Source organism: Puma concolor, chromosome B1 (genome assembly GCF_028749965.1).
Source record: "Puma concolor isolate L17-30 chromosome B1, mPumCon1.1.hap2, whole genome shotgun sequence".
Lineage (NCBI taxonomy): Eukaryota > Metazoa > Chordata > Mammalia > Carnivora > Felidae > Puma > Puma concolor.
Window position 1 is genome coordinate 44,888,661 of NC_141670.1, and position 22,585 is coordinate 44,911,245.

Consider the following 22,585-nt stretch of genomic DNA (forward strand, 5'->3'; position numbering starts at 1 on the left):
CTTAAGAGAATGAAGAAGTATGTGTGATTGCCATTATATTAATAAAACTTTCTCCTTTTAAGAAGCCTGTCTTGGGGTGCCTGGGTGACTCAGTCGGTTGAGCGACCGACTTCGGCTCAGGTGATGATCTCACGGTTTGTGAGTTTGAGCCCCGTGTCGGGCTCTGTGCTGACAGCTCAGAGCCTGGAGCCTGCTTTGGATTCTGTGTCTCCCTTTCTCTCTGCTCCTACCCTGCTCATTCTCTGTCTCTTCTGTCTCAGAAATAAATAAACATTAAAAAAAAAAAAAAAAAGAAGCGTGTCTTTGGGGCGCCTAGGTGGCTCAGTCAGTTGAGCATCTGACTCTTGATTCTGGCTCAGGTCATAGTCCCACAGTCATGGAATGGAGCCCTGCCTCAGGCTCTGTGCTGACAGCACGAAGCCTGCTTGAGATTCTCTCTTTCTCTTCTTCTCTCCTCTCTCCACCCCTCCCTCTGCTCGAGCATGCACATGTGCTCTTTCTCCCCCTCTCAAAATAAATAAACTTAGAAAATAGAAGCCTGTCTTTAACAAGCCTTCATTGAATAGGAATAGTGATGTATTTTTAAAAACTCTACATTCTACATTTTGAGACATATGTTTATCATTTACTGAGAAAATAGGTACTGTTCAAGAGAGCACAATAATGGTCCACTTTTCAGAATGCTAAGTAAAATATATTTCTGTAGGATTTCAAACATTGTAATTTTTTTTAGTAAGGGCTATGTCATTTTCTCTGAATTTTAAATATGCTGCTTGCTTACTTACCTATTTAACTTTGTGTGTGGGGGTGGGGGTAGAGTGTGTGTATGTGCACACACTAGCAAGTAGGGTTGGGGCAAAGGGAGGGGGAGACTCTTAAGCAGTCTCCACACCTAGCGCAGAGCCTAACATGGGTCTCAATCTGACGGACAGCGAGATCATAACCTGAGCTGAAATCAAGAGTCAGACGCTTAACCAACTGAGCTACCCAGGAGCGCCTTACCTATTTAACTTTAAAATTTTATTTTAGCTGAGATATAAGGGGCCTTGAGATTGAGACGTGATGCCCCCCCCCCACACACACACTATTTTTTTTTTTCTTTTTTTTTTCAACGTTTTTTTTTTTTTTTTTTTTTTTTTTTTATTTTTTTTGGGACAGAGAGAGACAGAGCATGAACGGGGGAGGGGCAGAGAGAGAGGGAGACACAGAATCGGAAACAGGCTCCAGGCTCCGAGCCATCAGCCCAGAGCCTGACGCGGGGCTCGAACTCACGGACCGCGAGATCGTGACCTGGCTGAAGTCGGACGCTTAACCGACTGCGCCACCCAGGCGCCCCAACACTATTTTTTTTAACATATGACAGAAACCCCCCCCAAAAAAACTTGGCAGTTGAATACATAAGTAATTTTATACTATATGGCAACAAATACAAAGTTTCAGAAGGCAAATGTCAAACCAAGGGGAGGTATTTTTACTTCTACTTTAATAAGAAAAGACAAATACCTTACCTAGAACAGGGAGCAAAGAAGAGAAAGAGCCAGGTTGCCAAAGAAGAACAAATAGAAAATAAATATGTAAAAAATGCTGCGCCTCACTAAAAATAAGTATATGTTAAGGACAAAGAGGTTTTTTATTTCATTTTTGTTTTTGTTTTTTTCCAATTAACAGATTGTCAAAGATTTAAGAGTAATAAGTTTTTGGCTAGGGAGGGCAAGGGAAAAGGAGTGCCCCCACAGGGCAGTCTTGCATCATATATTAAATTGTAACAGTGTCTACCTTTTGATTCAGCTCTTCTCTTTTTTTTTTTTTTTTTTAATTTTTTTTTTCAACGTTTATTTATTTTTGGGGGGACAGAGAGAGACAGAGCATGAACGGGGGAGGGGCAGAGAGAGAGGGAGACACAGAATCGGAAACAGGCTCCAGGCTCCGAGCCATCAGCCCAGAGCCTGACGCGGGGCTCGAACTCACGGACCGCGAGATCGTGACCTGGCTGAAGTCGGACGCTTAACCGACTGCGCCACCCAGGCGCCCCTCAGCTCTTCTCTTTTAAGGAATTTATTTAAGGAAAAAAACTGGACAAACAGGAAAAAATGTATTTATAGGGGTATTCATTAAAGTATTATTTTTAATTGCAAAAATTTGAAATAACCAAAATGCTCAGTCAGTGAGGGATTTCTCAAATAAATTATAGTGTATCCATAACCGTAAAGGGGTAATGCTCATCTCTATAGTAACATGAGATATCCAGGGTATATAGTTGAATTTAGACAGCATGTGAAAGAGCATATACATTATCTTTCCATGTGTTTATATAGTTAAAAAAAAAATGTAGATCTAGATATGTTTTTCAGACCCAGAAAGAAAAACATCAGATGTTAATAGTATAAGGCATAAGATTTTAAAAGGGTGTCATTTATGGGGCGCCTGAGTGGCTCAGTTGGTTAAGCGTCTGACTTTGGCTCAGGTCATGATCATGCAGTTCGTGAGTTCAAGCCCTGTGCTGGATCTGTCCTGACAGCTAGCTCAGAGCCTGGAACCTGTCTTCAGATTCTGTGTCTCCCTCTCTCTCTGTCCCTCCCCTGCTCGTGCGCTCTCTCTCTCTCTCTCTCTCTCTCAAAAATAAGTAAAACATAAAAAAAAATTTTTTTTTTTTTTTTTAAATTTTTGGGACAGAGAGAGACAGAGCATGAACGGGGGAGGGGCAGAGAGAGAGGGAGACACAGAATCGGAAACAGGCTCCAGGCTCTGAGCCATCAGCCCAGAGCCTTACGCGGGGCTCGAACTCACGGACCGCGAGATCGTGACCTGGCTGAAGTCGGACGCTTAACCGACTGCGCCACCCAGGCGCCCCAAACATAAAAAAAAATTTTAAAGGGAGTAATTTTAAGTTTTTCTGTTACACATTTCTGCATTGTTTTAACTTTTAAACACACACTGCTTTTTATAATTAAAAATCTGTATCATTCCAGGGTGGGCAGGAGTGCAAGTTTGACAATTAATAGATAAGACATTCCTGGATAAGAAATAGCTAAAACAGCGTAGGGGCACCTGGGTGGCTCAGTCAGTTAAGTGTCCCACCTTGGCTCAGGTCATGATCTCATGGTTCATGAGTCTGAGCCCCACATCAGGCTCACTGCTGTCAGCACAGAGCCCACTGCAGGTCCTGTCTTCCTCTCTCTCTGCCCCTCCCCAACTTGCACACAGACTGAAAAAATTTTAAGTTTTTGTATATTTACTGTTCATACTGATTATTCTATATACTACCAAAACTTACCTCTTCAATTCTTGACTTGCCCAATTGTTAGAAACTGTCATATGTACCTCACAGATGATTTCCATTTAGTGATCGCTATGCTATTCAGCCATTGCCTGTTTTCATTCAGTTATGTTTTCATTCTGTTCCACATCCCACATTTGTTATGATGTAGGATGAATTAGATTCTGAAATACACGCTGACATAAACCTAGTACATTTGACCAAAAACTATTTACTCTGGTTGATTAGAGGGAAGAAAATGTTCATTTGAATGGAGTGGTCATTCTTCACTATAGCATCAGTTTACTCTCAAATGGTTCCCTTGACTACTAGAAATCAACTTTTATACCTTGAAAGACAATCTTACTACTAAGATTGTCAAATTTGGAGGAACACATAACTTTTCTAGGATTGAAATTGGTTTTGGAATAGTATTGGTAAATTCTAACTCTTAAGTGGGTAATGAGTTGTTATTTTTAGTTGTTATGCTTTATAACTTATATGTTCATGATATTCCTTTGTATCAGGTATTAATTTTTAAAGGAAAAAAACTAGATGGGGAGTTTAGGGTCTAGTTGGTTTAGTCTGTGTTCACGATTTCATTAGTTCACTGATCAATATGTTTTTTTTATTAATTTTTTTAATGTTATTTTTGAAAGAGAGCATGTGTGAGCAGGGGGGGACAGGATCCCAAGTGGGCTTTGCACTGACAGCAGAGAGCCCAATGTGAAAGTACAAAACCTTTTTTTCTCCCTCATGCCAGCCATGTAAAGAATGGTATGATTTTTCAGTGTCTTGATTGATCTAAAATTGGTTTTGTTTTCAGATGGTGGCCAGCAGAGATCTGCAATCCCAGGTCTGTGCCACTGAACATCCAGGGCCTTAAGCATGACTTGGGGGACTTCCCTGTGTTCTTCTTTGGTTCTCATGACTACTATTGGGTACACCAGGGCAGAGTGTTCCCTTATGTTGAAGGAGACAAAAGTTTTGCTGAGGGACAGACTAGTATTAACAAGACCTTCAAAAAAGGTAAGTTGGATGATGTTTACAGTGGCTCAAAACCAAGACTCAGCGGTTGATTTCTCTGTGTCTCCTCACTTGCACTTGACATGTTTCTGGTATTAGAGAACTTTCACCAGGTGTTACAATCCAGCATCCAGAAGTATCCAATCACATTAGAGCACATCTTATCCAATCAGTTAGAAAAATACATTTCAGTATGGTAGACTCTGCCGTCTGTATGAAAAGAGTACCTTCAGTGATCTTTCTACAAACATAGAGATTATTTTGGAAATAGTCTTCTTAATCCAGTGAGGCACCTTTGCCACAGAAGAGTAGTAAAAGCTTCCCATGAAGCGCCTTATAAGTGTTTTTGCAACAAGTTTCCAGGAAGTTTGACTTTCTGGGTAAGAGTAAAAGGAATTTAAATCTAGTACAAGATAAAAAGCTGGGTTTTTTTGGTTGGTTGGCTATTTTTTTGCTTTACTTGGAAGACTCTGATTATTGAAGTAGGACCTCTTCTCTAAGGCAATGGCTTACGCAGAGCACAGTGTTCAGCTATAAACGAGTTATGTCCTATTTCAGCGTTATCCTATCCTGGTGGAAAATGGTTATTTCCAGAATAATTTTAAAAAGAACACCCCAGGCCAGATTCAGGGCATTGGGAAGGCAATCTAAAACTGCTCTCCTAACAGTCTTTGTTTTTTTGTGTGTGGTTTTTTTTGTTGTTGTTATTTATATACTTTGTTTTGTCCTATTGGCAGCACTGGAAGAAGCTGCAAAACGTTTCCAGGAATTGAAAGCACAAAGAGAAAGCAAAGAAGCACTTGAGATTGAAAAAAACTCAAGAAAACCCCCTCCTTACAAACACATCAAAGTGAGTCGTTACCCATGAAACATTGGTATTTGACAGGCAAGAGGAAATGCATCGCCCTCTTAGTAATTAGAAGGCCCTTTTTGACTTATGAAGACTTTTACTGATTATCACCCAGTCTTCTGTAAAGCAAACTGAGAGCTTTTGTTGGAAGCATAAAATGGGAGCCATAGCCACTGCGCTGTGAGGAGGAGTCTTTGATAAGCCCTCTCACACCTACGAGCAGCATGTTCCCTGTGAAACCTTGTTCTTGCCCTACCAGGCTATCCTGCAGCAAGTGAGAGGATAGGTTATTTAGCTCCTTTACAAATTCTAGAAAGCCCACAGTTGCTTTTAGTTATAAATGCTCATTAATTTAGTAGAAGAAATACACATGATAAATAAGTGAGAATTCACATCAGATTTTGATATTTGTGTCCAGTATGAAGAGGCCATTTTATTCTTAGCTTGTTCTTAAGTTATTCAGGGGGAAATTGAAATCAAGATATATAAAGAACCTTTCTCAGAATCACACCACTATAGCAAAGCCAAGAATTTCATGGATGTGTGAGATTCCTGTTCAGATTCCTCCCTCTCATTCGTGACTTGGTTTTCCAGGCTAACAAAGTAATAGGAAAGGTGCAGATCCATGTTGCAGACCTGTCAGAGATCCCCCGCTGTAACTGCAAGCCTGCTGATGAGAACCCGTGCGGCCTGGAGTCGGAGTGCCTAAACAGGATGCTGCAGTACGAGTGCCACCCGCAGGTGTGCCCGGCTGGAGAGCGGTGCCAGAACCAGTGCTTTACAAAGAGGCTCTACCCTGATGCAGAAATCATCAAAACAGAACGGAGAGGCTGGGGCCTCAGGACCAAAAGGAGCATTAAGAAGGTAGCCTGGGACAGAGGCCATGGGGGCGGTGGGACAGACCAGGGCTGTGCCTCTCAGAAGATGCTTCATCTCCTCCTAGGGGTGAAATACACAGGGATTTTTGGCAAAATTTTGAAGCTTCCCAAGTTGAAAGTTTGGCACTTCTTGAGCAGAGCAGAAGTGGTAGGAAGAGGCAGTAATAAAATGCACATAAACTTTGGATGTCCTATGGTCAGTCATAAAAAGGAGAAGGGACATTGGTCATTTCCTTTTTTTTTTTTAATCTGATTTTAATTGACTGTCTTTATACATTTTTTTTTTTTTACATTTATTTTTGAGAGACGAAGCACACATTGGGGAGGGGCAGAGAGAGGGGGGGAAGACACAGAATCCGAAGCAGGCTCCAGGCTCTGAGCTGTCGGCACAGAGCCCAACGTGGGGCTCAAACTCACAAACTGTGAGATCATGACCTGAGCCGAAGTCGGAGGCTTAACTGGCTGAGCCACCCAGTTGCCCCTCCTTTTTTATTTATTTTTTTTTTTTTTTTAAGCTTATTTATTTTGAGAGAGAGAGAGCACAAGCGAGGGAGGGACAGAAAGAGAGAATCCCAGGAAGGTTCCACGCTCAGCATCAAGCCTGACACAGAGCTGGATCTCATAACCATGAGATCACAACTTGAGCCAAGATCAAGAGCCAGACTGAGCCACCTAGGCACCCCCATTGGTCATTTTCTATTTGAAATATTTTTGACCTGTTAAGCAAAAGAGATGTAAAAGGCTTAGTAAAGGCAAAAGAGTATGAAGGTCAGAACATACTGGGATGGAAACTAGCAAACCCAAGCTTTGCACCAATGTCACAATTCCTTGGCTGTGAGGATGTGGCCAAATCACTAACCTCCTTGAGCCTCAGTTTCCTCCACTCTCAAGCAGATGTATCATAACCCTTGCCCTACACTCTTAAAAGGGTTGTTGCCAGTCTCAAATTAGAGTATATGTGCAAAAGCAACTGGCAAAGGTTGAGATCTTTAACACTTATAAATTGTCTTCATTCTTGGGGCCCCTGGGTGGCTCATTCGGTTAAGTGTCTGACTCTTGATTTCAGATCAGGACATGATCTCACGGTTTGGCTCGTGGGTTTGAGCCCTGAGTTGGGCTCCACACTGACAGTGCAGAACGTGTTTGGGATTCTTTCTGTCTCCTGCTCTCTATGCCCCTTCCCCACTCATGCACGCTTGCTTGCTCTCTCTGGCTCAAAATAAATAAACTTTAAAAAAATAAATAAATTATCTTCATTCTTACACTTTGAGGCGCTTTTTCCAAGCGGTCTCTTTGAAGAAAAATTTTTAAATGCAAATAACTCAAAAAAGAATGAAAATCACCAGCAAATCCTAGTGTTCAAACAGTGGCTCTCAAACTTCAGAGATCCCAGGAATCTCCTGGGATCTTTGTTGAAAACAGTGTCCTACTGAACTATCTAGGGACAAGCCTGAATAGTGTGCGGTTTCAAATGAGGCCCCCTTTCGGCCCTCTCTTCCATCCCCCCCACCCCTCCCCTCCCCGCCGCTTGCCCAGGGCCAGTAGCGAACTAGCAAGAGTGCAGAGACTCTCAGTGAGAGAAGGTGGACATAGTGGGAATTAAAATTACTCTTGACATTTTTCTACCTGTAAAAAAAAGAAAAATCATCTTTGTGGTTAAAAAGTACTGTAGGAAAGAGAAACAATACAAAAAAGATAATAAAGAGTGAAATTCTTTCATCCCTTTAATTCCTGGTCTCCTCACCAGAGATGACCATTGTTAATAGGTTGTCATGTAGCCTTTTATGTATACAAATACATAGTCCTATATCCTATACTTATAGAATCTTTAAAAACAAATGTACATATTATTTTATCACACTTAATGTATCATAAACATCCCTTTATGACAACCCATATAGATTTCTGCTCATTCTTTCTTTTTTTTGCTCATTCTTTTTTAACTAAACTCCCATTGTATTCTATAGTAAAATGTACCATAACTTATAACCTATCTTCTAATAAACTTTATATATATATAATTTATTTAATTCTGTAGTGAACATTCTTGATTTTCTGTCTTCATGCACCCATTTCTATAGATTAGATCACTTGAAGCGAAACTCATTCATTAAGCACATGTTTGTGAAGCTGCTTCTATGTGCCAGGTACTACTCTAGGCATTTGGAAAAACAGTAGTGAACAACATACCTTTGTGGGTCTGCTAGAGACAGGTAATAAACAGATATGTAATGCTAGGTACCACTAAAATGCTGCAAAGAAAAATAATACTGTCAAAGGGGATGGCTGGTGACAGGAATTGTTATTTTAAATTCCTTGGTTAAGGAAGGCTGAGGAGTGCCATTTGACCTGAACAATGAGGAAAAAAGCCATGCATTTCAGGCTGAAGAAAGAGCAAAGACAGGGGCCTTAGCATGCTCCAGGCACAGCAGGAGAGCTAGTGCATCTGGAGAAGAGTGAGGAGGAGAGGGGTGAGAGGCAGGAGATAGCAGAGAAGGTAGCCTGGGGCCAGATCTTATGGGAACTTAGAGACCACAGGAGGGAGACTTCTGGAAGTTGTTAGTGGGAAGTGACTTGATCTGACTGGATGTATTCATTTTCTATTGCTGCCTGACAATAATACTACAAACTTGGGAGCTTATGATGTTACACACACTTTATTTTCTCACAGTTTCTAGGGGTCAGGAGTTGGGCAGTGCTTGGCTGGGTCCTCTGCTTAGGGTCTCACAAGGTTTCAGTCAAGATGCTTCTAGGACTGGATTTCTCATTCTTGTGCCCCAACTAGAGAAGGATATACTTTCCTGCTTGCATGGCTATTGGCAGAATTCTGCTCTTTGCAGCTATAGGTCTGAGAGCTTCAGGTGGTTTTTGTTTGGGGTTGTTGTTCTTGTTGTTGTTTTGCTGCTATTAGCCTCTAGAGGCTGCCCATAATTCCTTGCCACATGGAGTTCCCCGACTTGGCTATTTGCTTCCTCACAGCCAACAAGGGAGAGACACTCCAGCAAGATGGATGCTAAAGTCTTGATGTAACAGACTCCCAGAATCACATACATTCTGTCATCTTTGCCGTATTCTCTTGGTTAGAAGCAAGTCGCAGGTCCTACTCACTCAAGGAGAGAGAATCACACCACGACATGAGCGCTGGGAGACAGGCATCTTGGGGGCTGCCTTAAGTATCCGTGTCCCACCCTTGTGTTTCCGAAAATTAACTCTGGCTGTAGTCTGTGGAATTTATGATCATGGGGAAGGGCTAACAAAAAGGAGACCATTGTTGTCCAGGAGAGAAATGATGGTGGCATATGGACTACCAGGGTTGTAGCTGAGCCAGAGAGAAGTGGGTACATTGCTGATATTTTGAAGGCGGAGCCAACAGGATTCACTGATCATTAAATATATGGATTGGATTGCTTGGCCAAAGGTCATTGACATTTAAAATGTCATTAGAATGCAAAATTTTTTTTAAGTTTTTTTTTTTTTTTTTTTTAAATAATCTCTACACCCGACGTGAGACTTAAACTCATGACCCCAAAATCAAGAGTCACATGCTCTTCTGACTGAACCAGCCAGGTGCTCCTAGAATGCAAAATTTTTGGTGGTACTTTTAAGCCATGCATATCACATACATAAATTTTGCCTATGACTTCAGGGGAGGTGTAGGGGCTATCCTGAAATTTATCCAGTTTAATATCATGTTAACGTCTTTTATTAATTTTTTAATGTTTATTTATTTATTTTTGAGTTGGAGGAAGAGGGGCAGAGAGAGGGAGACAGAGGATCCCAAGCAGGCTCTACACTGAAAGCGAAGAGCCCGATGTGGGGTTTGAACTCATGAACCGTGAGAACATGCCCTGAGCTAAATAAAGTCAGACACTTAACCAACTGGGGCACCCAGGTGCTCCTAACATCTTTTAACAGTAGTTGCATTTATTTTAAAATGTATTCTAATTTATTAAATTGATATAATCAAGAGAAAAGAAAATACAGTCAGGATTATTCTGTCCAGTAGCACTTGAGGAATTGCTAGTGTAAGACAATTGCTCTTTTACAAAATAGTTGGAAGTATATATTCCTGAAAAGCAAAATCATAAAGACTTAGTAGCAGCATGGAAAAGATTTTTGGTACATTGAGGGACAAAGGCCAAATATGGAATTTGATTGTACACAGCCAGCCCTCTTCCTTTCGCACATAACAGATCCTTGCAAATGTGGGCCAGAGCCAAACAAGGGACTTCCTGTAACAAGGTGATTTCTTTCTTCAAAATTAAGAAAATATATATTAAATACTGAATTACAGCTTACCTTTTTGCCATAGTCTTTGAGGACAGATTTCTAGCTCTATTAAAGTTCTTGTTTTTGTTATTTTTATTCATAATTTAATTCATAGTTAATGGGTATTTTTTGAGTTTTTGTTTTTTTAAAGGTTTTATATTTTTAAATAACCTCCACATCCAACATGAGGCTCAAACTCACAAAAAAATAAAAGTATCACTACATTTTTGCCAATAAATTTGAAAATTTATATGAATGGATTCCTAGAAAAGCATAATCATCACCACTCCCACAAAAATAAATTAAAAAATATGAATAGTTCTATAAACTATTAAAGAAATTGAAACTATCATTGAAAACCTTCCAACAGGGGCTCCTGGGTGGCTCAGTTAATTAAGCATCCTGCTTCAGCTCAGTTCATGATCTCAGGGTTTGTAGGTTTGAGCCCCGTGTTGGGCTCTGTGCTGACAGCTCAGAGCCTGGAGCCTGCTTTGGATTCTGTGTCTCCCTCTCTCTTGCTCTCTCTCTCAAAAATAAACATTAAAAAAAAAAAAAAAAAGACGTTCCAAAAAAGAAAACTTTAAGCTCAGATGGTTCCACTGGTCAATCTGCCAAACATCTAAAGTTAGAAATAATGTCAATTAGAATAGAATAGAATTGAATAGAAAGAAGGAACAAGACAGATGTGGTAAAAATATATGCAACAAAGATGATAAGGGATTATGTTTTGTTGCAAAGAGTTCACATATGGAGAAAATATATGCAACATATGAACAAAGGTGTCACCTGCATGCCAATGAATGACAACCACCATTTGTCTCTAGGGTTAAAGTTGTACTTCCAGCAGTCTTTCTGGTTAATTCTCTTGGATTACATTACACATACAGTGTTAAAGAATGCTTTCAAATATAACACACTGGTTTTACACTTATGTGTTATGTGCTTCTCTACAGGGTGAATTTGTAAATGAATATGTTGGTGAATTAATTGATGAAGAAGAGTGCAGATTGCGAATCAAGCGAGCCCACGAGAACAGTGTAACTAATTTTTATATGTTAACTGTTACCAAGGTAAAATTGCTTTTTTTTTGTAAGAAAAAAGGATTCTTGGTTTTTGTTTCATGGTCTTAGGTTGAACTCCATTTCCTCTAACTTGATTTTTTTTTCCAGGAGAGTTAGAATGGTTTGAAGTAGCCAGTGTGCTACCAGCCACAGTGTGCTTCTTAACACCACAGTGCACCGTGGCTGGTTAGTGAAGCTTTGCATGTGGCATGTGAGGTGGCCCTGTGAGTGGAGAGACAGCCAGGACAGGGCAGACATGGTCACGGAAGAACCTGGCCCTCAGTTTCTCCATTACTGATGGAGACCATCAGCTCTGCCATGCTGAGTTCTAAAGCACCATTAAAGTTCTGATTTAGCAAAAATTCTCTGAATTGTTCTGTATACTGAAACTTCATGTCTGAGTTAGGACAAATGAATGAAGCCATAAGCAGGATGACAGGAAAACTGCTAGTTTAATCCATGAGATTGTAAGCCACCTTTGCTGTGCGTTCTGTCTGTATCTCACCTCACTTCTGCAGCAGCCCCCTGCCATGCAGGGGACAAGAAACTGAGGTCCAGCCATGACAAGTGATCTGTTGAGTGCAGAGCAAAGACTAGTACCCATCTTTCTGGTGTTCCAGGCTATCCCTGAAACTGAGGGAATACCATTAAAAGTAAGAACTAGAAATCACTTAAAAGCTTATTCTCTTGGTGCCTGGGTGGCTCAGTCGGTTGAGCGTCTGACTTCAGCTCAGGTCATGATCTCGCTGTTTGAGACCTGCATCGGGCTCTGTGCTGATAGCTCAGAGCCTGGAGCCTGCTTCAGATTCTGTGTCTCCCTAATCTCTCTGCCCCTCCCCACTCGCACTCTCTCTGTCTCTCTGTCAAAAATAAATAAATATTTAAAAAATTAAAAAAAAAAAAAAAACTTACTCTAGGAGCGCCTGGGACTCAGTCGGTTAAGCGTCCGACTTTTGATTTCAGCTCAGGTCATGATCCCACGGTTCATGAGTTCAAGCCCCATGTCAGGCTCTGCACAGGCAGTGCGAAGCCTGCTTGGGATTCTCTCCCTCCCTCCAGCATTCACACTGTCTCTCTCAAAATAAATAAACTTTAAAAACAAAAAAGCTTATTTTAGCTGATATGTCATTGTTTAACAGTTTTACAACTTTCATGATTGTAACTTTCATAAACATAAAATACCAATTATTTCTGATTACTGAGTAAGCCCTTCACATCCTCCCCTCACTGGCAGGGACCCTCCAGCCATCTTGACAATGCTGGGGAGGCCCCGTCCTCCAGAGCTTATCCAGATTATCAGAGTTTGAATTCAGGGGCCAGATTGTTGAGCTTTTGACTGTATTCTGAACATCAGTGTAAGTGAAACAGAAGGAACAGATGACTACTAAAGAGTATATCCCACACGACAGCCCTTCCATTGATCAAATCCCAAAGTCTTCATTCAGAGACCAAGTCTTTCATTTTTCCTCCTTCCCTCTCCGTGGCCTACACTCTTCTCCATTTGCCCCCATGGTCGTTTCGCTGCTTGAGCAGTGCAGGAAAGGAGGGCTGACAGCAGAAAACCATAGCTTCTACCCCACGCAGCTCACCGATCTCTGTGCTCTGGCATCGCAGAATGCCCTTCCTCAGCCTGTGGCCAACTGATCTTCCACATAGCATTATTCTGTGGTCTATGTCTAGAAACAAACTGAAAGGAAGGAAGGAAGGAAGGAAGGAAGGAAGGAAGGAAGGAAGGAAGGAAGGAAGGAAAGAAAAGCTAAATTCTACTTTATCTTAAATGCTTTGACTTGAAGGTCATCAAATAAAGTCAAGAACTTAGTCAATGGCTCAGAGAGCACATGATGTCAGATTTGTCAGCCGTCAGACATCGGCTGGTAGCAAAAAGCTGCTCCCTGTGGCTCTTGACCAAGTTGGCTATTTCTGAGAGAGACTTGTACTTAGCTTTATGTTAAAGGCACCTTTCATTTCTTTTCTTTCTGAAGGACCGTATAATTGATGCTGGCCCCAAAGGAAATTATTCTCGCTTTATGAACCACAGTTGTAATCCAAACTGTGAAACACAAAAGTGGACAGTGAATGGAGATGTTCGAGTTGGACTTTTTGCTCTTTGTGATATTCCTGCAGGTAAAAAACCAGCTTGTTCCCCATGCCCTCTTCCCTGGGCAGGACATCCCTCAAGGTTTGAGGCTTAAGGATTTATTCAAATAAGATAGAATTCTATTTAGAATTATTATCTGCCGTTAAGAAGTGAAAATCTGTGTCCTGCAAAAGGGAGTTTAAGCAAGCAGAGAGGATGTCACAGAATTCTCTGGGTCCTTGACCCTAATGAATTACTTCTCCAAGTTCTTGCTGTCTGTGCGATATAACCAGATGCTTAAGCTTTTGTTTTCTTTTTTAAAGTATTAACATACTGTGTTAACTTCAACTGGTGTCTGGGCTTGTTTGGTGGGGGGTGGGGGGTGTATGTTTTTTAGTTGGAAGATCATCTGTTTCAGGGTAGACATAAAAAGCTTCTGAAGCCAGCTGCTGCTTCCATTTTTCCTTACCCATCTAGCGTCTTAACAGCAGAACTTAGTTTCTTCTCTGCTGGGTTTGTAGGAAAATGGGTAAGAAGAGAAGAACTATAGCTAGAAGAGATTAAAGGCATTCCCGACGTTGTGGCCTCTTCAAGACCAGCTAAGAGAAAGCTTGGACCTCCCAGCTCAAATCCCTGGGTCTTTGGTGTAAATAGTAAATCTGCGTGGTGAATTCTTTTCTGATCATAATCTAAAGCATTAATCACCAGAGATGGTATGGTCACCAAGATGCCATGGTCCTATTAGTCATTCAGAAATTGGTGTAAATTAGCTTTAGGAAAGCAACTAAACCAGAACCCATTTGTCTTGAGCACAGATTTTAGATTCTTAGTCTGTGTTACATGGATCTTGGCCACTTCAATGAAAAGGATATGATGACTTCTGTAGACTATTTTTGCTGTCATCACTGGTGGATGGGGATGTTTTCCTCTATTGTTTTTCCCCATCACTGTCTTCTGTGTGGAACACGGGTGAGGGAAAAGCCTTCATGTCAGAATTATGTCTCTCTTTCATTGTGAGTGTGTGTCCGTGGCAGCATTTCTCTTCCCCATGATTTGAGTATGAATAATTATTTCTCTTGTTTTAGGGATGGAGTTAACATTTAATTATAACCTGGATTGTCTGGGCAACGGCAGAACGGAATGCCACTGTGGAGCAGAGAACTGCAGCGGCTTTCTGGGAGTGCGGCCGAAGGTCAGTCGTGAGGGAAGCAAGCACCCCAAGCCAGCGGGAAATCAGGAGTGGGGCTGCTCAAGAAGTGTATGACCATCTCAGGAAAATGCTGGCAAATGGGTACCTGGATTAGTTCGAGGGACAGTCGTTGTGGTAGCCAGAGCTTAGACTCTCTAACTTTCTAACGAAGCATATCTTAGTAAGACCTGTCAGGTTCTGAAAATGTGTCTGTATTTCTGATTGTTTTTGAAGTTACCAGTATCCTTTTCAAAACTTTTTTTTAAAATTCACATTCTATTTAAAACCACTGAGTGAGGCGCTTTAAAATGTTTTGTGTTCTGGGGTGCCTGGGTGGCACAGTCGGTTAAGTGTCCGACTTCCGCTCAGGTCACGATCTTGTGGTTTGTGAGTTCGAGCCCCGCATCAGCTGTCAGCTCAGAACCCACTTCAGATCCTCTGTCCCCCTCTCTGTCTGCCCCTCCTCTGCTCGCTCACTGTCTCAAAAATAAACACTAAAAAAAAAAATGGTGCGTTCTATGGTATGCGAATTATGTCTCAGTATCCTTGCAATTTAAAAAACAAAGCACCTTATTCAAAAGTAGTGAAAATGAAGCCGTATTTTCATGTTCATACTGTTATGGGATAAGTCCTCCCAGTGGTTTTTAGGTCATTGAACAACCAAATTTAAAAGAGCTTAAATGAATGTGGGGTTGTGGGAGTTCCTGTTCTGTGTGAAGTTTCACGCACCGTGTTCAGTACAACTGTGATCCTTCTCCCTGCCAGCCAACATGTGCGTCAACAACTGAAGAAAAAGCCAAAAATGCTAAATTAAAGCAGAAGAGGCGAAAAATCAAAGCAGAACCAAAGCAGATGCATGAAGATTACTGTTTTCAGTGTGGAGATGGTGGAGAGCTGGTCATGTGTGACAAAAAAGACTGTCCCAAAGCATACCACCTCTTATGCCTTAACCTGACTCAGCCACCGTATGGTAAGCTAAACTCTTGAGACCCTGTCTCTGACGTGCGTGTAATGTAAGAGTTACTTCACTGTCCTTCGTGGAGCCGTGGAATGGATGAGGCTGACTAGAACAGCCAACAGTAGCAGACATAAAGTATGCTCACGAAAAATGTATCCCTGCAAATAGGGAGTGGGTGCGGGCCAGCAGAGACTGGTCTCTGTGTCCCTATTGCCCTGGGTGAGCAGTTGGCTCCTGTGGCTTTGAGTTTCGGGCAGCAGCACGCCTCCGGGCTCACCGGTGCACCTGCTCGTAAGTTTGGCTGAAATTCGGAGTGGTGCTCAGGTGAACTCGGTCTCCAATCAGAGAAGACGGTGGGAACGGGAGTGTTTCACGGGTCGTCGAGGCGGGCACTGATGGGGCTCTTTTCCCTGTCCCCACCCCTCACTAGGAAAGTGGGAGTGCCCGTGGCACCAGTGCGGGGAGTGCGGCAGTGCCGCCGTCTCCTTCTGCGAGTTCTGCCCGCGCTCCTTCTGTAAAGATCACCGAGAGGGCGCTCTGGTTCCCTCGGCCCTGGAAGGCCGGCTCTGCTGCTCGGAGCACGACCCCGAATCTCCTGTGTCGGCAGAGTACTGGAGCAAGATCAAATGCAAGTTGGAATCGCAGGATCGTGGAGAAGACCTGAGAGAATAAATGGGTGGTGATTTCTTTTTTTTCTTTTTATTGAAATGACAAAAAGAAAAGAAAAAAGGGGAATCAGTGACGCGTTAGTGGAAGAAGAGCCGGCTGCGGTGCGCGGCCTTGGCCTTCAGCGCTGCCTTACTGAAGTGCGAATGGGGAGCCGGGTGGCGCGGGCAGGAGCAATTGCTGGGATCTGGTTCTGTTTTGTCAGCTTGCGGCCTCTTCTGTAGCGGGCCAGATTCCCTTGGTCTTTTCTTGCCTTTTATTGTGCTTCAATGCCTTTGCAGCTGGAAAAAGAGATGTCTTCGCTTTTAGAAGAGAAAGTTATGTTAATGAGATAAATTTGAAGTCTAGGATGTGTTCCTTGTATGTAAAAAGCAAAAGTAGCCATCATTCCTTTATTTATTTTCTTTTTTTTTTTTTTTTTTATCTTAAGAAATGTAGTCAGGTAGTCTGTTCAGTGTGCGTGTGCGTCTCACGTAGGAGCTGGAGCAGGCCCTCTGGAAAAGGCTCTGATGATCTTCATATACCTCTTTGCTGAGCAGTAGGGAGGCTGATTTCTCTTTCCCTTCAGAACGTCTTTCATAGTCTCAGAGAAGGGCTTTATGGGAGTATTGGATCTGGCCTCTTGAGAACAAAATGCCTCAGTGGATTTTACCTCTGTGGTCTTAACCTAGGTGGGCTTTATGACGTGATAACTCTACCTAGAAAGGAATGTAATGTGGTTTTGGGTTTTGGAGAAAGACAGAAGGGGGTGCGTTCACTGAGTTGGAAATATTTTCCATTGATCGTGGACATTTTTGATGAAGTGTGTTTATGTGGACGTGAGTGGTCATCCCCCCTCTATCCTGGCACACTGACAAAGGCAGATAAGGGGAGACGAGAGGCCCAGACCAGACACTGTATCATACAAGCACCATTTTCTGTTCAGTATAGTGGAGCCCCCTCGTCCATCTTGGAGAGAATTAAGGGCATTTCCTCTCTTGTCTCTGCTTCCCTGTCCCAATCAAACATTCCCTTTGTCAGCTCGCTGGCCGCTCAGCCATGTTTCCTAGTGGGAACTACACAAATGAATCTGAGCTGTATCTGAGTAGGTTTCTTGGTTTAGTTCCTAATTTGGGGGGCAGAAGGGGTAGGGGCAGCCCCAAGTTCTATGTAGACAATTTATATCTCGTATTACCTAGTAACCAACATCGCCCCCATTGAGGAAGGGGGACACTTCTACAGGGTAGGTAAGAGCCACACAAACACACTTCGTTGTAGGAAGCACTTAGGGAAGCTCCCGAGAAAGCAGCGTTAGCAAAAATGGTTGGTGGTGATACTTGGATCTCACAGATGCAAGTGTACCAAGGTGTCTGCCCACAAAATTCACTTGCATTTCATGTTTAGGAATATGTATATTCCAGTATTCCTGGTATGAAGTAATTAGTCATGTCAGACCTTGTTGTAACACTGTGCTAAGTAGAAGTCTAGGGCTAGCTTGAATGAACTATAACTTTCTCTGTGGATTCTGACTGCTTACAGTTGCTGATACCTGGTAGCATTTATTTTCCCTCAAGAAGTTTCTAGGAACCTTATGAAGGTTGAGAGAGTAGATGCTCGGCCACATTCCTTCGGTTGTGTCACGCGTGTTCCTTTTTTCTTGTCAATTTAGAGTTCTTCTCTGGAAAAAAGAAGAAACACTGTTTTGTGCCTCTTTTTTTAATGTAAATGTGTAATTGTACTGGGTTTTCTCTTGTAAAAAAAAACAAAACAAACAAAAACCACACTACACTTCCTTTACTTAAGCTCCTAAACTGCCATTTGCCTGATTCCAGCAATTAATTCTGAGGTGACTTCTTGGGCCTCCAGTAATTCTATTGATCAGACATGGTCCCAGAAGAAAGAGCAAAATGGAAAATGCTGTACGTGTTACCAAATATAATTGCTATGAGTAACATGAAGTACAGCTTCACCAAAACACTAAACTCTTTGCAACATAATTGCTCTTGAGCAATTATATGGTTTGATATCCTTTTAAAAAATAATTTAAGAAAATCTAGGTTTTATCATACTAAAACTTTATATATATATATATATATATATATATATATATATATATATATATATGATAGATGTTTGCTTTTTTAAACTTACTAACATGAAGGATTTCCTTTAACATTCGAAGTGCAACTCTTGTTGAAATAGTATCAAACATGAAATCTTCTCTCCTTGCTTTGTTTCCAACTCAGTGCTATTTAATATCTGAGGACTTTTCTACGGTAAGCCAGGGTACATCCTCTGCACTGCAGGTACCTTAGGTTTAAGTATTTTTATGCAGCTTCTTCATTGTGTTGTGTTTGGTTCATGTATCTGTAACAGCTCTGCTGAGATTTCATCGTTTTTGTTGGGGGTGGGGGGTACCTAATAGGATTGTTCTGCCATTTCAGAAATCAGGGTAGAAAACAAAGTGGCTAACCACAGCTCTGGAGTCTTTGTCCGTGACTGCTCTTTAACAGTCCAAAAAGTGGCTTCGGTCCTGCCAGTGCCAAGGAGCTCTCCTCACACCTCCGTGGTGTCACTCCTGACCTCTTTCATGTATTTCCAAGTTGCAGGTGATAGAAGCAGAGAGGGAGAGAGAGTTGCGCTAACTGCGCCTCGCCAGTGAGGTATTCCAAAAGACGTGTCTCTCTCTCAGGCTTAAGTTGGTATTTGTTAACTTTTAAATCTGTATGTGTGGTCAGAGCATAGATGGTTGGTTTTTATTCTTGTCCAAAAATGAGATAGCTCATGGCAGCATGGGATAATGGTGTTATTTTTTTTTTTTTTAGCCTCCTGTTAATTCTTTGGAAGAAGTGAATGTAAAATTTTTGATTATCAGCGTAAAGCTTCAGAAATCAGACAGTAACAACTACAGAGGAAATCCTGGAAGCCACCAGGCGTGTGCAGTGCAGGAAGGGGCTGGACCCCGGTCACAGGGGAGTCAGGAGGGCCGCCTGGGGCTGGGAGGGGGTGGCTGACCCTTCATTCCTGGAAGGCCAAAGCAGCTGGAGGAAGTGATTCACTCCTGTAATATCTAATCAGGGCTAGAGTCAGGAGGGAGGTGGGTTTTATTTTCATTTTTATCTTAACAAGTTCCTCCTCTACCTTAATTCTCAAAAATGATGGCCTGAGCTATAGAATAGGCTGCCTTTTAGAATCATTGAAACTTGGAGCTGTGTGTTCAAGTCAGGACCATATCTTAAATAAATAAATAAATAATGGCGGGGGAGGGGGGGTTGGTGGCTGCTCCTAGCTCCCTTCTGCCATTTCCACAGACTATTTGGAAACGTGCTTGTGAAAAATGTTTTGAAATTCTGAGATAATCATGTAAAGGACTCTCAGGGCAGGCTGTTGGACACGTTTCTTTCATGGTTCATGAAGTAGAGTTTCCTTTTGGACTAGTCACGTGGTCTGTGCTCCACAGGGCCGGACCCAGAGCTGCAGTGTGGAGGGTGGGGAGGCCGCTGTGCAGGGGGGAGTCTCTGGACTGCCCGGGACTCGTGGCTCGTCCTTCACTTCCTTTTAAGTCCCACGCTCTTCCTTTAGCATTCACCTTAAAGTCAAGGTGCTGCCACATGCCACGTCCCTACAGGGTAAGGAAACGAGTTGCCGTGGAGTCCTCACGGCTTGGGAATCTTACATTTGATGTACTTCTCCGTGAGGTACCATGACCTTGGGAAGTTGCTTGATCGCTGGGCAGCGCAAATTCCGCTCCACTTCCTTCTTCCAAGGCTGCGGCATCTGGCCGCCCCAAGTCGTTGGGCCTTGTTGCTGCGACTTGACGAGATCATTGGGAACCATTTCCTTTGGCCCAGAGCCACCTCGAATTGGTCCCTGGTTATCTGTAAACAAAGAGTAGAACTCCCAGTTTCAGATGAGCTGGGGAATAGATGTAATTAGACAGCTTTGCCATGTATTAACAAATACTGAAAAGTTGGGAATTTGTATATACTGAAATCTACCGACTTTTACCTGGGGCGGGGACCGGGAGAGAAGGGGTAGAATAGGGTGAGGGCGGGGACTGATCATGTTTACCACAGGTACGAAGTAGTCACTTTAACATTGAGACCTCTGCCTCATTGAATTCAGGTTTTTTAAGTACTTGAAACTCTTCAGATTCCCCTTATTTTACAGTTATTTTTAAATTTATGAAGTAGAAAGCATTGTTTTGTATACTGTTTTGAAAACAAATAGCCTAGTCTCTTATCCTCTTTAGCTTGGATTAAAGGCAAAGTTCTGCAAATGGGAGAGGGTGTCCACAGCAGATATCTCAGATTTCATGTATGCATTTGAGGAAGAGACTCTTGCATGAAATACCAGCAGCATTTTTATGAATATCTCCTATGTATGTCCTTTATTTTGTCATTTTGTCAGCCCTATCCCCGTGCACCTCCTCTTTCCTTTTAATATATATGCCTGTGTAGGGAAAAAAACAAAAATTTGCACTTACGTTGCACTCCTGAAATGCAGGGTGTAACCTGCGTGTTTCAAAAAACATTTCCGTTCTTTTCTTGTCAGTCCATTGCTTAGGTGACAAGTTCAGGTGCTTGTGGCACATACGTGTGAAAGGGGAGGAGGAGGAGAGCGACCTGTGCCTCAGTAGCCCGTGCAAGTCCATTACGTGTAAGACAAAGGGAAAAGATAAACAGTTGCCAAAGTCATTTATTCAGCCCCTAGTTTTCTTACGTGACCTTCTCCATCTGCGGATTAGCAAGAAAGCACCCTCGGGTGCCAGCGCGCCCTCTCCCTGCCTGCTGCGGACCTCTGACTCGAGCTGGTGGCTCTCAGCAGCCAGCAGATCCCCGAGATAAGGTATTCGTAAGGTATTCTTGTCAGTTTAGGAGTGGACTGGATAAAATTTACTTTTCTACTTTTATCTCATTTGTGCTGTCACATACCCTGTGTCAAAAAAGAAAATCATATTGCCTCCGATGACCAAGATGCTAAATGATGATTACAACTGGCTAATAATTAGGTCCTTTTTATATACGGGGGTGTGTGCATAATTGGAATTGGTATGAGAAATTCATTTGTAACCACTTGTGATATTGCACAACAAACACAGATACCTACAGATTCTGTTTTCATTTTCTTGTGATCTTTATCTATGATAATGACCTTTGTAGACTGGTTATTTCTGTACTTTGTTTATCTGTAATAAACTTTGTAGATCCTGTGAAATGTTATTTTGCCTAAATCACTTGAGATTTGAGTCTTTAATAACAGAGCATCAATATTCACTAAAGTCAATCTCTTTTGGGTTTCTGTGGCTTGGCTAGAAGCTCTTGACACTAAGGGATTAGTGTTCATTTTCCCTGGGGGGTGTTCCACTAGGGCATTACTGTATAATGACTTGATGTTGCCACATAGACTTCAAGATACATGATATTTTGGGGATTTTGTTGATCGACCTATGTTTTACTGCATAGTGTGAAACGTGTAAAGCTTGGTTAACCTGTATATAGATAGCTTATTGGTGACTAGTTACAGTACATTTAGGATTGCCTGTAATTTTAAGCTTCTAACTACTGTGTGTGCTGGTAGGAACATAAATTTTTGTACATTATATTTACTGAGATGTTGCCTTTTTTTATTTGACAACTACTTTGGAATTCAGACGTGTTTTTTGCTTCCGTGAGGATTAATTTGGAAAGGTTCTTAATGACATTCCACTGATTTCAGATTTTGCTTGAGATTGACTTCAATAAATTGTCCTGTATGTTACAAATTAAATTGTGGACTTGTTCATTGCCTGTCATTTCTTGCCACAACTACTGGACAAGGGGTCATAATGGGAGGGAGGGGACCCGGCGCAGGGCTGAATGGCCCAAGATGTGCACCCTGAGGGGGAGGGGGGCGGTGGGGAGTCCGCAGCACTGCAGGGCCCTTCGGGATGTCCCCGCCGCTGCGCTGCGAATTAACGTGGGGCCGCACTCGTGGGGTTTGGTTTTGTATTCATAGAGGTGAGGTCCTTGGAGAATGTCGCTCCCCGCTTGGCGTGGTAGGAGAATATCGAGGCACCGACTGGTTGGCGAAGGGCGCCACGGGGATAGATGTCCCTCTCATCCGGTCGGTTTCTCAGACTCCACGGAGAAACTGCTGCTTGGCTGGGCACCGGGAGCCAGCTCCCTGCCCAGCACCCTAGAACGGCCCCGCTTGCTCCCCATTCCTTTGGCGAGGTGCTGCTCTCGGGACGGCGCCGGAGCCGCCCCTCCTGCTCCCGGGGTTGCCGACCCGCCCCGGCCGCGAGGTGGCCGCCCGCCTTCTGCGCGCGCAGTTCCCCCGGCGCCCGCTAGCCAGCTCTGAGAGCAGCCGAGGCCCGGCCTCCCGGGACGGCCCT

At 42.7% G+C, this 22,585-nt stretch overlaps 1 protein-coding gene across 7 annotated transcripts in view; it reads left to right on the forward strand.

The window, feature by feature from the left end:
* NSD3 (nuclear receptor binding SET domain protein 3) overlaps nt 1–21,978 on the forward strand; it is a 118,675-nt gene extending 96,697 nt beyond the window's left edge. For 5 of the 7 annotated variants that reach the window (XM_086703689.1, XM_025922414.2, XM_086703692.1 and 2 more), the window contains 8 exons: nt 4,083–4,285; nt 5,020–5,132; nt 5,727–5,996; nt 11,233–11,349; nt 13,323–13,464; nt 14,503–14,609; nt 15,372–15,576; nt 15,995–21,978. In XM_086703689.1, the coding sequence (XP_086559815.1) occupies nt 4,083–4,285; nt 5,020–5,132; nt 5,727–5,996; nt 11,233–11,349; nt 13,323–13,464; nt 14,503–14,609; nt 15,372–15,576; nt 15,995–16,236 (1,399 nt within the window). In that variant the 3' untranslated portion in view covers nt 16,237–21,978. The remainder of the gene's footprint in view (nt 1–4,082; nt 4,286–5,019; nt 5,133–5,726; nt 5,997–11,232; nt 11,350–13,322; nt 13,465–14,502; nt 14,610–15,371; nt 15,577–15,994) is intronic. The other 2 variants (XM_086703690.1, XM_086703691.1) reach the window with 1 other exon arrangement.
* The last annotated feature ends 607 nt before the right edge of the window (nt 21,979–22,585 follow it).